The 17435-nt window shown below is 31.7% G+C and overlaps 1 protein-coding gene across 5 annotated transcripts in view; it reads left to right on the top strand.

The window, feature by feature from the left end:
- Positions 1–17031, top strand: part of LOC143228869 (transient receptor potential cation channel subfamily M member-like 2) — an 80756-nt gene extending 63725 nt beyond the window's left edge. For 4 of the 5 annotated variants that reach the window (XM_076460280.1, XM_076460281.1, XM_076460279.1 and 1 more), the window contains exons 18-30: positions 493–667; positions 1232–1291; positions 1632–1740; positions 2831–3026; positions 3552–3703; positions 4368–4510; positions 5499–5694; positions 11001–11153; positions 11596–11682; positions 11936–12032; positions 12303–12404; positions 13791–13988; positions 14492–17031. In XM_076460280.1, coding sequence (XP_076316395.1) covers positions 493–667; positions 1232–1291; positions 1632–1740; positions 2831–3026; positions 3552–3703; positions 4368–4510; positions 5499–5694; positions 11001–11153; positions 11596–11682; positions 11936–12032; positions 12303–12404; positions 13791–13988; positions 14492–14602 — 1779 coding nt within the window. In that variant the 3' untranslated portion in view covers positions 14603–17031. The other variant, XM_076460283.1, reaches the window with a different exon arrangement.
- The last annotated feature ends 404 nt before the right edge of the window (positions 17032–17435 follow it).

The following is a 17435-nucleotide window of genomic DNA, read 5'->3' as shown; positions in this document are numbered from 1 at the left end:
ATTGCTCCAACAGAAAACAGTTACTTTTTATGTTGTGTAAGTTGTTATTGATGGCTATTTCTGGCTCCTGGAAGATTCAGAATATTTATAATATAAATACAGAATATGTAATTTAAAGTAATTCTTCTAATTACTTTCATAAATAAAACCTTGATATTTTGTCTCATTACTACAATGAAATGAGATCAAAGCATATGGTTTAGTGTGGCTGTTAACTGTTGCTATAAAACATTGTGCATGATACAATAACTGCATACAATCTTCCGTCTTCAGTTATAACAGATTTTAAAATTTAGTTTTAATTGTTTTAAAATGGACATGTATTTCTTTTTGGAATGACTAAAAAGTTATTAATCCCACAGTATAACAGGTTAGTGGATTCTTTTTATCACTTACAAATTTTTACTTGTTTTCTATAATTCAGGTTTTTATTTATTTTAAATATTAATGCAGACTACAAGGTGAAATATTGGCTCTTTTTGTGTTTTATAGGTTGTTGTAGATTTTGTTAATTTCATGAGAATGACTCTACTAGTGATAATCAGTGGTGGGATTGTTATACATGCTGTCCTTTACCCAGACTACCCCCTCAGTGCTGAACTTTTTCGACGAACTTTCCATCGAGCTTGGTTTTCTATGTATCTGACTCCAATTGGTGATTTGGAAGGTATGTGTGGTAATCAGAGAATGTTGTTTACATAAATTGAAGGCCTGGCATGGCCAGGTGGTTAGGGTGCTCAACTCGCCATCTGAGGGTTGCGGGTTTAAATCTCCATCACACCAAATGTGTTTGACCTTCTAGCTGTGGGGCATTATGAAGTGATGGTCAATCCCACTATTCATTGGTTAAAGAGCACCCCATGAACTGGCAGTAAGTGGTGATGACTACCTGCCTTCCCTCTAGTTTTATTCTGCTAAATTAGAGACAGATAGCACAGATAGCCCTGATGTAGCTTTACACAAAATTCAGAAACAAACAATAATTGAATTTTAAATTATATGCTAAGAAATTCAGTAGCTCACATATCAGTTTATATTGTGATAAATAAATGCATTTAGTTATTTCAGAATGGACAAGCAAAACTATCCATTATTTCCTGCCATTTGCCAAACATTTCAATTATAGATCATATGATGTAAATTGTTGGAAATATACTTTTTGATATATTATTTAAGTATGCTTAGTTTTTTTGTTTAAGTTCAGAAAATAAAATCACTTTTTTGTTTACAGGTAACGAAGAATGTCACCAAGGCTATCAAAACATATCTGGGTCATGCTACGTTGGAAAGTGTATGTTTCACTTGTCTGTCCTTTGAAACAGTTTCAGCTAAATGTTTTAATAAAGACAGTTTTTAACTTTACAGTTTGTTTTTTACACAGTCATTTGAATGTTTTGCTACAATAATACTGACAAGATAAATATTTATATAACTTTGATTTCTAAAATCAGTGTTATTTATAAAACGTATTCAGCAATTACAATTTCCTCTGATGAAAAATTTACATTTTAGGGTTTGTGGAAGTCAGTTACATAAAGTATGAATGTAAATGGTTTCATAGATATCAAGTGTAATATTGTTTATGAAATATATTATTAAAATATATTTGTAATAAGTCTCTCCTATTCTAGATTCTGATTTCACCTGTCCTACTACAGGAGCATGGCCGTACATATTCTCAATTCAGTATTTTGTGCTTCTAAAATTAATCTTGCTGACATTACTTTATGCTCTCTTCAGGTTTGTTAGTTTTCCATTATGAGTCAGATGTCATAATATTCTATTTTGTAATGTTTTACATCAACAGTTTCTGTTCATAATATTCTATTTTGTAATGTTTTTACATCAACAGTTTCTGTTCATAATATTCTATTTTGTAATGTTTTTACATCAGCAGTTTCTGTTCATAATATTCTATCTTTTAATGTTTTTACATCAACAGTTTCTGTTCATAATATTCTATTTTGTAATGTTTTTACATCAGCAGTTTCTGTTCATAATATTCTATTTTGTAATGTTTTTACATCAGCAGTTTCTGTTCATAATATTCTATTTTGTAATGTTTTTACATCAGCAGTTTCTGTTCATAATATTCTATTTTGTAATGTTTTTACATCAGCAGTTTCTGTTCATAATATTCTATTTTGTAATGTTTTTACATCAGCAGTTTCTGTTCATAATATTCTATTTTGTAGTGTTTTTACATCAACAGTTTCTGTTCATAATATTCTATCTTTTAATGTTTTTACATCAACAGTTTCTGTTCATAATATTCTATTTTGTAATGTTTTTACATCAGCAGTTTCTGTTCATAATATTCTATTTTGTAATGTTTTTACATCAACAGTTTCTGTTCATAAAATTCTATCTTTTAATGCTTTTCTTAAATTGATAGTTTGTGTTCATGATACTCTGTTTTGTAACAAAATAATTACAAATTGATTGTTCAAACAAATCCACTGCATTGTTTTTTTTTTTTTATGTTAATGAATATCTTTAATACAATTATTTTAGATGTAGTAAGCAGTAAAACCAGGATGAAGAGTGATTTGTATTTCAATACCAGCTGTGTTTCATGTTTTAGAAATAGAAATTAAATAGCAATAAATTTTACATGTTTTTTTAATTTTAATTATACTAAGTCTTTCAACTATTGTAAAGTAAGAAGAACAATAAAACAGTTTCTCATTTAGTATACTTACATCTTTATTGTTTGACAGTTTTTTATAGTAAAACTTAGTCCCCAAATGCTTCTCTGTTTGATTTCTTTGTTGTGAAGGGTACAAAAGGCATTGAATACCTTGTTTTAAAGTAAGTATTTGTATTTTAGTGCCACTGCATCAAAAATACAGAACGAGACTGAAGACATCTGGAAATTTCAACGTTATCAGCTAGTGGTAGATTTTGCTAACAGGTTGCGATTGCCTGCACCACTGAACATAATTAGTTATGTATTAATTATATTTGAATGGACATGGAGACTCATCAGTTGCAGACCTTGCAAGAACAACAGGAAACGTGATGAGGTGATTTATTTTTGCTGTTATTGCTTGAGTAATCATTATTGTTTGGATAAAGTGCCTCTGTTTTTCAAAGGAAAACGTAGGCATGATTTTGCCAACTTTAGCCAAAGCTAAAATCTGCCTACACTTTCCTAATCTCCCTTAACAGAAACTGCTGTAAAAAAAGAAAGAAAGAAAAACTTGAAAATAAATAGAACTAGTTTGCAAACAGAACTTTTGCTTAAGTACTTAAACAAAATTTATCACTTACTATTTATGCATGTTTCTCTAGATTTTAAAATTTGTTGGGACTTGGCAGTCCATTTCAATTATGTGCATGTCCTAAGGGATTAAAGTATGAAAGGAAACATAAAATTACATATTGGTATAAATTATTACATTAGTGTTTTATATAAGATCATGCATTGCATGGTTCTAAATTAACATAGTGTGTTTTAAGAAGGACCAGTTCATAGTTTATGTAGTTGTGTTATATGGTACATGAGTAGTATTGCTTAACTGCTAAAAGTTTGGATTTTCTTAATGTAGGATGGGGAGGCCGTTTTGATAAGTGATAAAGTAGCTGTTGGATGTCTCACCGAGAAGGACTACAACTATTGGCGACAGCTAGCACAGGAGTACAGTACTTCTGAAGAGGAGAAAGCCAAAGAAGAAAACCTGCAGAAGAAACAGATGGAACTGTAAGAATTGAATGATGTTGCAGGTCTTCATTTATAATTAAAATTGCTACATAAAAGTTTTAATAAGATGAAAAATTAAATTATAGAATAGTTTTTAAATATCTTTAGTGCACTTTCTTACATAGTAATAAAACTGTCCATGTTTCTCTTTAGTCTGTAATACCAGGGAATGCCATATTTATCAACGTAAAATAATTCATTGAATAATCGTCATACAGCGAAAATGAATCTATTGTGTGTACTTTTTTTTTTTAATGGTTAATATATTTTAATCTTTGAATATTAAGAAATAAATCATTTGGTAAACATAAAGTTGAAGGGTGAAATTATGAAGAATAGCACTGAGTAAAGAAGTAAAATATGAATCGTGGAAATATTAAAAAATTATGACAAGTTCTTAAATCCAAAAGGTTTACTTTAAGATTTGTATGTTTTTTAGTTAGTCACTATTATTTTTGTTAGTAAGAACATCAGTAATCTGAAACTTGTCAGAAAATCTCATTTTGTAAAGAATTATTGTTATTATTATTTAAATATGCAATGGATAAATTTGTATGGCTTAAAAAATTAATTGTTGTATTTTTTTTTGTTTTTTTGCTGATTAATGTGGTAAGTTAATATAAATAACTCTAACATTGAAGTTCAAAGAAAGAAACCTTTTTAGGTTAACAACGATAGCAGAAGATGTCGAGTACGAGAAGAACGTACTGCGTCAAGTCAAAGGTCGTGTGGGGGAGTTGGAAAGAATGCTTATGTTCTCACAGGTGTTCTTGGAGAGTATAAAACACATGAATCAAAGAGAGGAAGGTTTGTGTATTGGAGAAACGTTTGTTTTATTTGTTTAATTTATATTTTAATATTTCAAGATGATCAAATCTGTAACACTACTATATTTTTTATTCTGAGGTTTACTTGATCAGTTAACAATAACTAATTGGGCAGATTTACCACAATATTTTGTGTAATAAAACACTTTGACCTTTGTAGTTTTACAGCAATACAAGTCTTGGTATTTATATATGAATTAAAGCTTTACATGACAGTATTAAGGACATTTATTTGAAGCTTTCATTTCTATTCCAAGTTCGTGATTAGTTCATTTTTACTTTTTGTAAAAGAAAGTGTTCAATACAGTAATTTTGTTTGAAAAGAGAATGTTGCATTTAGCTATGAAAAGTAATTTTTTTTAAGAATAAGGAATGATTTTTCAAATGACACTTTTCTGAAACTGTTTATAAGATGCAGTGTTAAGTTTCATTGCTTTTCTAATAGGCTGTTAAATTTACGTAAATTCTACTAAGATGAACTTGAAAAGATTATTTTTCAAGCTTTCATTGAGATGAATACTTAAACTCAAGCATGTCTGTTATTTCAGCTCTTCCTTCCTGTCCTCAGAAAGGTAGGCAAGTTCCAGAAGAGAAGAACTATGCAGTTTTTATAACTATGCTTAATGTTTCTGTTTATGTATTAGGGAAAATTGCAGAATATAGCATGCAATACTTAGGAAGGAATCGATGCACGTTTCAAAATCTCAATTCTGCACACAGAAGTTAAGTTTAGAGACCTTCTCCTTGATAAAAATTCACTTACAGTATGTGAAAAAAATATGGAGTATAATGGTTCGATCTAATTTGTACTTACAAATGAACTTAAATTATGTTACATCCCTGCTGTTTGCATGGACGTAGTTACAGTTTGTCAAAATTATTATCGAGAATGTACTGGTGTCACAATGCACAGTGAAAGAAGTATAGTGTTACATTGCTAAAGCACAGTCTGTTTACTTAATATTCAGAACATAGTCAGGGTTCTGTGCACTTCCTTGCACGTCATACCCCTTACCCTGGGACCATAGTTCAGCGGTTTCCTGTCCCTGACAAATACGTGGCTTGGGAAGTAATGTGGATAGACTACGACCCGGTTGCATACAGCCGGCCTCGTTCAGATTTCCCATTGACGTTGCAGCCTCACGTGGATGAAGATTTGCTACTGTAAGTTCAGGAATCTGTATTCAGTTCATGAATTAAACCTGATTTTTTTCTTATTTCTTTATAATCTTAGAAAATTTACTGGCATGTTCAATACAAAAAAATAATTTTTCATAAGATAAATATTACAACTTAAATAGTAGAATTTTATGCGTTTTGTTTTGATAAGTGCTAACATGTATGTTAAATTTCTGTGCCTTTGAGTAGAGAGTGAAGTTAAAGATTTCAAGGGTTAAGATATTGTTCTCTAATATTGAACTTCTGGCAAGAGGGTAGACAACCAGCCAAGAGCACGTACCACTACAAAAGCTTGGCCATCCTTTTTAGAACTCGATGGAATTGACTGTTACTTTTATAACAAGGTCATGGCAAAAAGTTTGAAACATATTAAACAGTTTTACGACTTTTAACTTTGGACTATAGCCCAGCATTGTAATCACTTGGCCGTGTCTAGCTTTCCAAGTAGCTGTTGTTCTGTTGATAGCTTTTAAAATTAAATATTATGTTTTCTAGTTCTTTGAAAATCTTTTTGTGTGTTTATGTTTCAATAGGGAAGTATAAAACCAATTCTATATTATATTTTCATAACTTTTGCACACATGTAATTTGTTCAGTTATGAGGTTTCTGTTTATTGGCTGTAAAATTGAGTTAATTGGATAAAATACTTTTTTTTTACAAATCTAAAATTGAATCTAGTGTACTTTTGTATTTTGATAGCTGTACTTTAAGAAAAATTAAGTATTTTTAAACTGAGTAATCAGTTTTTTAATTAATGCTGTTTTTTCATTTTGATTCAAACTGGTTTTTATAATTTACCATGATTACATATACAAGTTTTATTTTCTGACTACAGCATAGTTAGTTCCTCCACCTATTAAATTTTACTTTTATTACCTTTCATCCGTATCTTTGTTTATTTCATCATATTCTAGTTTTTAAATTACACATTTATTTTAACCTCTCCATATTTGTCTTTCTCTCTACGTGTTTTTCTAGTTCAGTATTGATTCTAATATTTCCATCATTTTGTTGTTCTTTGCATTAAGTGACTATTTCTGACAAGCAGAATATACTTACTAAATAAGTCAGTCACACTATTCAAGGTTAATTCATTTAAACTGTTCATTATTCTGTTCTAATTTTTCCTACACTGATGCTCTTTTACTGTTTTTATTTCTTCTGTTTTTACCTCCAGTGCACTCTTGTGATCACATATGAAAGCTTGATAATAGGAGATCGTTATTAAAAAATGTCAGCAACCTGTATTTTTATCCTAAATAGTTTTGCCTTTTTCCTTAGTTTGAGAATCATTAGACACTCTTTGTTGTAAGGGCTTTCTTGTTGGTGTTTCTTCTAGCTACTAAAATATGATTATATTTTTGTAATATATTCCTCTTTATGTGGGTTTGTTAGGTCTCCTCATTATGTTTTGTTTGTAGGTATGTTAAACCTCATGTCGACACTTTGTCTATTGGTTTATTAGGGCTCCTCACTATGTTTTGTTTGTAGGTATGTCAAACCTGATGCCGACATTTTGTCTGTTGGTCTGTTGGTTTGTTGGGTCTCCTCATTATGTTTTGTTTGTAGGTATGTTAAACCTCATGCCGACATTTTGTCCATTGGTTTGTTGGATCTCCTCATTATGTTTTGTTTGTAGGTATGTTAAACCTCATGTCGACATTTTGTCTGTTAGTTTGTTGGGTCTCCTCATTATGTTTTGTTTGTAGGTATGTTAAACCTCATGCCGACATTTTGTCTATTGGTTTGTTGGGTCTCCTCATTATGTTTTGTTTGTAGGTATGTTAAACCTCATGTCGACATTTTGTCTGTTAGTTTGTTGGGTCTCCTCATTATGTTTTGTTTGTAGGTATGTTAAACCTCATGTCGACATTTTGTCTATTGGTTTGTTGGGTCTCCTCATTATGTTTTGTTTGTAGGTATGTTAAACCTCATGTCGACATTTTGTCTGTTAGTTTGTTGGGTCTCCTCATTATGTTTTGTTTGTAGGTATGTTAAACCTCATGCCGACATTTTGTCTATTGGTTTGTTGGGTCTCCTCATTATGTTTTGTTTGTAGGTATGTTAAACCTCATGCCGACATTTTGTCTGTTGGTTTGTTGGGTCTCCTCATTATGTTTTGTGTGTAGGTATGTTAAACCTCATGCCGACATTTTGTCTGTTGGTTTGTTGGATCTCCTCATTATGTTTTGTTTGTAGGTATGTTAAACCTCATGCCAACATTTTGTCTGTTAGTTTGTTGGATCTCCTCATTATGTTTTGTTTGTAGGTATGTTAAACCTCATGCCGACATTTTGTCTGTTGGTTTGTTGGATCTCCTCATTATGTTTTGTTTGTAGGTATGTTAAACCTCATGCCGACATTTTGTCTGTTGGTTTGTTGGGTCTCCTCATTATGTTTTGTTTGTAGGTATGTTAAACCTCATGCCGACATTTTGTCTGTTGGTTTGTTGGGTCTCCTCATTATGTTTTGTGTGTAGGTATGTTAAACCTCATGCCGACATTTTGTCTGTTGGTTTGTTGGATCTCCTCATTATGTTTTGTGTGTAGGTATGTTAAACCTCATGCCGACATTTTGTCTGTTGGTTTGTTGGGTCTCCTCATTATGTTTTGTGTGTAGGTATGTTAAACCTCATGCCGACATTTTGTCTGTTGGTTTGTTGGATCTCCTCATTATGTTTTGTTTGTAGGTATGTTAAACCTCATGCCAACATTTTGTCTGTTAGTTTGTTGGATCTCCTCATTATGTTTTGTTTGTAGGTATGTTAAACCTCATGCCGACATTTTGTCTGTTGGTTTGTTGGATCTCCTCATGTTTTGTTTGTAGGTATGTTAAACCTCATGCCGACATTTTGTCTGTTGGTTTGTTGGGTCTCCTCATTATGTTTTGTTTGTAGGTATGTTAAACCTCATGCCGACATTTTGTCTATTGGTTTGTTGGGTCTCCTCATTATGTTTTGTTTGTAGGTATGTTAAACCTCATGCCGACATTTTGTCTATTGGTTTGTTGGGTCTCCTCATTATGTTTTGTTTGTAGGTATGTTAAACCTGATGCCGACATTTTGTCTGTTGGTTTGTTGGATCTTTTCATTATGTTTTGTTTGTAGGTATGTTAAACCTGATGTCAACATTTTGTCTATTGGTTTGTTGGGTCTCCTCATTATGTTTTGTTTGTAGGTATGTTAAACCTCATGCCGACATTTTGTCTGTTGGTTTGTTGGATCTCCTCATTATGTTTTGTTTGTAGGTATGTTAAACCTGATGTCAACATTTTGTCTGTTGGTTTGTTGGATCTCCTCATTATGTTTTGTTTGTAGGTATGTCAAACCTGATGCCGACATTTTGTCTGTTGGTTTGTTGGGTCTCCTCATTATGTTTTGTTTGTAGGTATGTTAAACCTCATGCTGACATATTGTCTGTTGGTTTGTTGGATCTCCTCATTATGTTTTGTTTGTAGGTATGTTAAACCTCATGCCGACATTTTGTCTGTTGGTTTGTTGGATCTCCTCATTATGTTTTGTTTGTAGGTATGTTAAACCTGATGTCAACATTTTGTCTGTTGGTTTGTTGGGTCTCCTCATTATGTTTTGTTTGTAGGTATGTTAAACCTGATATCAACATTTTATCTATTGGTTTGTTGGGTCTCCTCATTATGTTTTGTTTGTAGGTATGTTAAATCTCATGCCGACATTTTGTCTATTGGTTTGTTGGATCTCCTCATTATGTTTTGTTTGTAGGTATGTTAAACCTCATTTTGTCTATTGGTTTGTTAGGTCTTATCTTGACTTTTTATCTGAGTTTTTTAGATTTCTTCTTGATGTTTTATCTATGGGTTTAAGTATTTCTTCATTAGTAAAAGTTTGTTTTTATCATGCTTTTTCACCAGGTTGTATTATCATGTTTACCAGTCATTTCAGTTTACCTTCTTGCTACTTTTGTAGCCCTGGTTGATGTGTGAAATGCTATTGCTTAGTGGTGCCAGTATCAGTGCAGTCCCAGCATTGGGCTGTACGTTTTACAATCCAGCACTTGGTCAGTCAGTAAGCGTGTTTGAGTGTTATATAAATTTCATTTATTTTCCCAATCCAATATAGTTGAGCAGTGTGAAAATTAAAATCTTAGCATGATTAAGACAGAACTTAAATTCAATGTATCTGAAAACTACTGGCAGAAAAACCACTTTGATCCACTGTTTAACAGTATAAAGTGATCAGTAGTACAATGTTGTACTATTGTTTTGTTACATGAAAACAACCAAATATTTGTATGAACTTTGTTTTAAATTGTTTAATAAAACAATATAATTACACACTGAATGAAAATAAAGACAATGATTATCTCTTGTTTCCATTTAAATGTGTATTTGTCACAGGTATTTTATAGGGATACAGTAGTTACCTATGGTGTGTCAACTATTGGCTAGTTTAAACGTTTTATCCTTTTCAATGCTCATTAGGTTTTTCTCATGGATTTTGGTGTAATTGTCTTGGACCAGCTGAATACTCGTGTCTTCTATGGGGTGAATGTCAAAACAACAAATTAACATGTACACTTTTTCTTTTTTTTAAATTTTTTTAATAATTATTGACAACCACTTTCCAGGCCTAGTACAGATTTTAACATACTGAGGAAGTAGTATTGAAATATTAATTTCTGTCAGGTATCTTGCATTACATAAGCCTAGTCGTAGGCCTATAAAAACGATTTTGTAGACTAAGCCTAGATAAATGCGATTTGGTAGGAGGAATGTATTTTGAGAACAAAATTTAAAAACTTGACTCAAAATGAAAATGGTTACAAAATTGAGTTTTATACGAATTTTCAAATGAAAAAGCAAAATTAATGGAAACTCCATCAAACATAGGCTTACCATAGCTAGTTTCAGATACAGAGGTGTCAAGTACAAAGTGATCATGACAAACAACTCCTTTCTTTGGTTTATACTCATCTAACCTAAACACATGAAGCAGCTTTCTAAACAATTCCAGATCTGAAGGCCAAGAATAATCACCATATTTATGAAGGAAATGGAAAGCAAGATAACAAAACAAGACAAAGAATGTACAGACGAGGACTGGATTGCAATTAGGACACTCTGCTAATATAATTAGCTGAATATCACGTCTGGCATCAGTAACTTTGCTACTCATAAACAACAAAACAAAAACCTTTTTTTGTATGAAATGCAGCAACTCCAGATGGGGAAATCAATACAAGTTAATAATAAGGAAAAAACTGAAATGTAATTACATTTTAATTATCAACCTATATTTTACATTCTTTGTATTCAGGTTAAGAGAAAAACAAGGAACTGTACTACCTACATTACAGTGGAACTCTTTGTCCACTAATCCTGCAGGCATCACTATTGATCGGCAGTCGTGGATTATTGAAGGGGATGGCATGCCACTTGTTTACAAGTTGGACAGGGAAGGTGTTCCACGGTAGGTACAAACGTAACACAGAGGTTTCAGAAGCTTTATTGGTTGCAATGTTAATTATGTTGGTATTAAGCTTTGTAGCTAAACTTGGAAAAATCCTACATGTGAACACCTGTTATAATTTCAAGTAAAATCTTTTCATAGGTACATAAATTGTTGCCAGATTGAATCATGACATTTGATTTTTTGGGCATATTGTTGAAATGAAGATAAATACAGTTTGTTTTGAAAAATCTAAATGTACTAGTTTCGAGATGATGATGAGAGTCATTTTGTGCATAATTTTGTCAGATTTTTTTTCAGTAAGAATTTTTGTGCTCTATAAGTCCTATGGCATGGTTTCTCTAAATATCTTTATCCTGAACAGACATGCAGTTTGCTTAGTAAAGAAGTCTATTTTAGTCGTCATGCTATTAATTATTTCTACCACATCTTTCTTACTAAGAAATCCGCGTGGTCGAACTGGGTTAAGAGGAAGAGGTGCATTACCACGTTGGGGACCAAATCATTATGTTATCGTTGTCGTGACAAGGTATGTCAGGTTTTCTTTGTCAAATGTGTTTCTGATTAATATTTTGTTGTGCCAGATCTTCACTGTTTACACATCTAGCTTTCATGGTTTACGTTGATTCGTTGCTGTGACAAAACTAACTTATGTTAATTTCTTATAAAATTAGCTTTTAAGATAATTCAAGAACAAAATCTGATTTTTGTTTGGGTTTAGGAGCTAATTAGCTATGGTATAGCTAGTGACTATTAAATGAGTATTTTTCTTTTTGTTAAAGGTGGCAAAATAATAAGATTGTGACTCCTGGAGGAAAGGGACTGGAACTTGTTGTTCTCAGGACAACAGAGAAAAGAGACCAGATTTCTTTACCTGGAGTAAGTTGAATGTTTTATGGTGATGCTAAAAAACAAAAAAAATTGTGTATTGCTTTTAGGCTTTAGCTAATGTTCTAGTTAAAACTTCTTATTTTATATCTATGAAACCTGTAAAGCAAATGTTGTAAGAGATAAAAGCTATGAAAATCTATAAACAAATATTGTTTATTGTTAAAATCCAATTTTGAACACATTATACTTTGTTAGATTGGTATTTATAACATAAAATACTCTCAAAGTGGCCATGAGAACAAAATATTTCTACTTTAGGGATTTATACCGGGTGATCAGAAGTATGAAGTTATGCGAGCCCTATTCAAAGTTCAAGAAACGGGGACAAACAAGTGGAAAACTGAGCAGGACCTGGTTCAGGTGAGTTTAAAAATAACAAATTATTTTACACTGTGCCTAAAGCTCTAAACAAATGTATTGAAAGCAGGATGAGATGTAACACCTCAGGCCTCCCATCAAAACTGATTTTTAAAAAAAGTATTTATTTTTCGTCTCTTATTTCTTGTATTTATGCTGAAAATAAACTAAAAAGCCTTTTTATAAATTTACAAAATATATATATAAAACCCAACTTGTCACTAAATTTGTGATACCACAGTCATGATGTTACCATAACTGTCCAGTATAGATTCGTTAAAATATAACAGTTTTTATATATGGAGTAATTAATCTTTATCGTCAACTTTATTAGGACTTGAAAAGTAAATTCTTTTATCACATAAAAATGGTCAATTTCTTGCTTGAAAATTTTTTTAGAAATGAGTAAAGAAACTGAGATTTTTTATTAGTCTTAACTTTATAATTTGATATGTGAAACCGCAGTTTGCTGTGCATTTTTACGAAAGAAAAACCATAAAAAACTTAAGTGACTTGCATTGAGCTTGAGCATTGATTTAAACTTTCTTGTAACACTACTCTTATGCTCCTAATATATCTAGCTTTCAGATGAATGCTTTATTGTGTCAGTTACTAGCTGTTGGTGTAACTAGCTGTCTCATATCACGTAGTTACTGATGACTAATCACATGCATGGTAATATTTTGAATGTTGAGAGAACATAAAACACGTTTGAAGGTATCTTTGTGGCAACATGTAAACAACTGTTGGTGGCTGGTACTTTCAGTCTAACTCAGAAAATGTATCTTTGTGGCAACACGTAAACAACTGTTGGTGGCTGGTACTTTCAGTCTCTAACTCAGAAAACGTATCTTTGTGGCAACACGTAAACAACTGTTTGCGGCTGGTACTTTCAGTCTAACTCAGAAAATGTATCTTTGTGGCAACATGTAAACAACTGTTGGCGGCTGGTACTTTCAGTCTAACTCAGAAAATGTATCTTTGTAGCAACATGTAAACAACTGTTGGTGGCTGGTACTTTCAGTCTCTAACTCAGAAAACTTTTTTTTTTAACTCTTTAGCACCCAAAATGAGAATATTATATTCCCATGATTTTTGCTCTATTATTATTATTCACATATACTCTTTATTTGGCTCAATACCTTGTAATTATTAATTACAATTTAATAACTAGGTCATTTTCCTCACACATTATGGATATAATAAAAAAACAGTTAAGTGGCTATGCACATCTTTCTATTGACTTAATAGTGGGTGAATAAACTGATTAAAAGAAACTTAAAAAAATATCATTCATCTGTAGCTCAAATTCTGAAATAAGCAAATGATAAGTTGGATATTAAATGCTCATTTGTATTTACCCCTTATGTAACTTTCTCTACCATACAGTTTATGAAGAATTGCAGTATTCAGTCGGAGAATCTCGAAACGATGGAGGGTGATTCAGGTAGTCAGCAGGATGTAAAGTGTGATATTATTCTCAAGGGATACATGGACGATCCCTGGAATACGGATCAAGCCTGGCGAGAAGTGGAGCTTTGGCACGTCCATTACAGTGGTGTTGAAAATGTAGCTGATAAGTTGCAGGTGTTGTATTTAAATACCTTAGAAATTTTGATTTATCAAAGGGTCGGAGCAATATAAGTTTAGAGAATTTTTTTGTGTGAGAGTTATGTACAAATACAAATGTAAATACTTTATAATAAATCTTTAATCAAACTTTTTGTTTCCAGAAATGATCGAGCAACTGTAGTTAATTTGCTTATTCATTTGGTTTTTGTCAACATCTTTTTTTAGAATGAAAAATATAAGGTTTTTGAGCAAAAAACTGTTGTACTTAATTAAACTTAGAAAATGTTGATTTATCATTCATTGACATAATGCATAGGCTTATCTGCTACAAGAAACCTCAAAATATTCTTTAATGTCGGTAGAATATAAAACCAATATTCATTATATCGTAATGTGTTGGTATATATCTTTGTGTTTTAACCACTTGAAATTCATATCAAAATGATTATATATCATCTTAGTTCGTAATAACTGTACTTCCTGTCACTCTTTTATTATTTTTTTTTCTTTTTTTTCAGCCTAGTCTTGGGTGGAGGATAGTCACCGATGACGTCTTCATTAAGCTTCCCGCTGGGCAGGCAGCGCTCTTGCAGGAAATCACCCATCGACTCCAACCCATGATTCTGTGACCACTCCAACAATTGTTGGTGTGATTGTATCATTAATTTTTAATTTGTATTTAAGAAAGTGCATTTGTTTTATACTCTCTTTTTTTATCACAATGGGTGTAAGTGTAATAGAATATTGTCTATTTGTGAATGTTTTTTAATTCATTTGTCTACAGTGATGCATAACTATTGATAAGAAAGAACATTTAAGTTTTTATAGAAACATTTTCAGTAGAAAATTAGGCTATTACGTGTTTACTGTGTGTGTTTTTATATTTCCAATACTCCTTTCATTTTGTAAAATATTTTGAACACTGTATTTTATACCAAGATTTTGCCTTGAATAATACTTTCTTGTTTGTACAAACAAGTAAGTATCTGTATGTACTAAATAATATTTTGCCTGCATGATATATTCTTCGACTCTGTAAAACTTGGTTGATAGAACTTCAGTATTAAATGTCTGCATTTTATAAGGGTGGGCCACTAGATGAAAACGATTTTGGCATTGGGAACACCTCTATTTGCATTAATTGATTTGTTCAGATACTTAAGGTATATTTTTAAAAGATCAATAACATACAAGTTTTTACTTTTATTATTAATGGTTACTCAGTGTTTAAAATAATAATAATTTTATCGTTAAACCTATTTATATTTAATTGGTGAAGAAAAGTTATTGCGATATAAACTTAAAAATTAGGCTGTCTTTGACATGCTGGTAGTACTATATTGCTACATTGATCAGTTTTAAAACTGATGAACTTAGTTTTATGTGGTTTAGGTATTATTAAGTGATACTTTTAATTGTGTGATAGCAACAAATAGTTTAGTGGAAAGTGTATTAAGAAATATATTTTAAAATGTTTGAAAATGTAACAAAAATATGATTTAATTTATTACTCTAAATGTAGGGATTGTATTAAATTACCAATAATTGAAACATGCAAATGATAAGTTAATACAAACTCCATTATGATAACGTAAACAATAGTACATCATAAGATATGTAATCATAATTTGTATTTCAGAAGTGCCTAAACACCCTTTGAAAATAACAATATTACATGGTCAGAGTATATTGTGTAACAGTATGCTGTTTTGCATCAAAGTTTAAAATGAATCACACAGTAAAATTTAGCACATCACATCACCCACCATTCCCAGTATGAATTCTTTTATACTTTTCTCTGAGCACTGAAGTAATAGAACTTTGTTTATGATTATTATTAAGTGTGTATAGGTAGATATAACCATAATGTTCAGCCAGTTTTGTTTTGCAGAAATACAAGTTTACTGATTAAAATAATGTTCTCTTCATACCATTTACTGATTACCACAAAAAACTGTAGTATGTTTAAATTTCTGTATTTTTAGGAACTTATTCAAGAATGAGTCATGGGAATTATATTAGAGAAAACTGTTATTTTTCAATAATATTCACCAGATTTTGGTTACTGTAAAGAAATGATTGATAGCTTAAAATATATTTATTTATGTAGTATGAATAGATAGTTTTATTGTAGCTGGCTGAAGATTTGTATACATTCACGTGTTTGTAAAACATGTGCAAATATATTAAAGTTCTGAATTGAAGTTTTCTTTCCTGAGGTTAAGTGATATTCAAGCAGCCTGACTTGGAACGTTTTGATACGTGATATTAGGTGGAAAACAGTTCTCTTAATACATGTCATATTTTTGTGCATAAATTTTGGCAAAGTCAGAAGCAAGAAATGTAAAAACTTATGCATTGTAATTTCCACACAATTAATTAAATTTTAACTAAACTACAATGAAAAACTTAAAATGTAGATAAAAACATAGCTACCAAAATCTCAGTTATTAGAATGATAAAGCATGTTAATGAAGTCAGGTCATAATGAAGTGTGGTGAATACTGTACATGTATTCATTACATGTTCAAATGTTCAGTAGATTCTCTCAGTTCGTAATGAAGTGTGGTGAATACCGTACATAACTGTTCAGTGGATTTGTTCAGTTCGTAATGAAGTGTGGTGAATACCGTACATAACTGTTCGGTGTATTTGTTTAGTTCGTAATGAAGTGTGGTGAGTACCGTACATAACTGTTCGGTGTATTTGTTCAGTTCGTAATGAAGTGTGGTGAGTACCGTACATAACTGTTCGGTGTATTTGTTCAGTTCGTAATGAAGTGTGGTGAATACCGTACATAACTGTTCGGTGGATTTGTTCAGTTCGTAATGAAGTGTGGTGAATACCGTACATAACTGTTCGGTGGATTTGTTCAGTTCGTAATGAAGTGTGGTGAATACCGTATATAACTGTTCAGTGGATTTGCTCAGTTCGTAATGAAGTGTGGTGAATACTGTACATAACTGTTCAGTGGATTTGCTCAGTTTGTAATGAAGTGTGGTGAATACCGTACATAACTGTTCGGTGTATTTGCTCAGTTCGTAATGAAGTGTGGTGAATACCGATACATTACATAACTGTTCGGTGTATTTGTTCAGTTAAGTAATGAAGTGTGGTGAATACCATTACATAACTGTTCGGTGTATTTGTTCAGTTCGTAATGAAGTGTGGTGAATACCGTACATAACTGTTCGGTGTATTTGTTCAGTTCGTAATGAAGTGTGGTGAATACCGTACATAACTGTTCCGTGGATTTGTTCAGTTCGTAATGAAGTGTGGTGAATACCATTACATAACTGTTCGGTGGATTTGTTCAGTTAAGTAATGAAGTGTGGTGAATACCGTACATAACTGTTCAGTGGATTTGTTCAGTTCGTAATGAAGTGTGGTGAATACCGTACATAACTGTTCAGTGTATTTGTTCAGTTCGTAATGAAGTGTGGTGAATACCGTACATAACTG

Source organism: Tachypleus tridentatus, chromosome 10 (assembly GCF_004210375.1).
Source record: "Tachypleus tridentatus isolate NWPU-2018 chromosome 10, ASM421037v1, whole genome shotgun sequence".
Lineage (NCBI taxonomy): Eukaryota > Metazoa > Arthropoda > Merostomata > Xiphosura > Limulidae > Tachypleus > Tachypleus tridentatus.
This window is presented reverse-complemented; position numbering and strand designations above follow the sequence as displayed.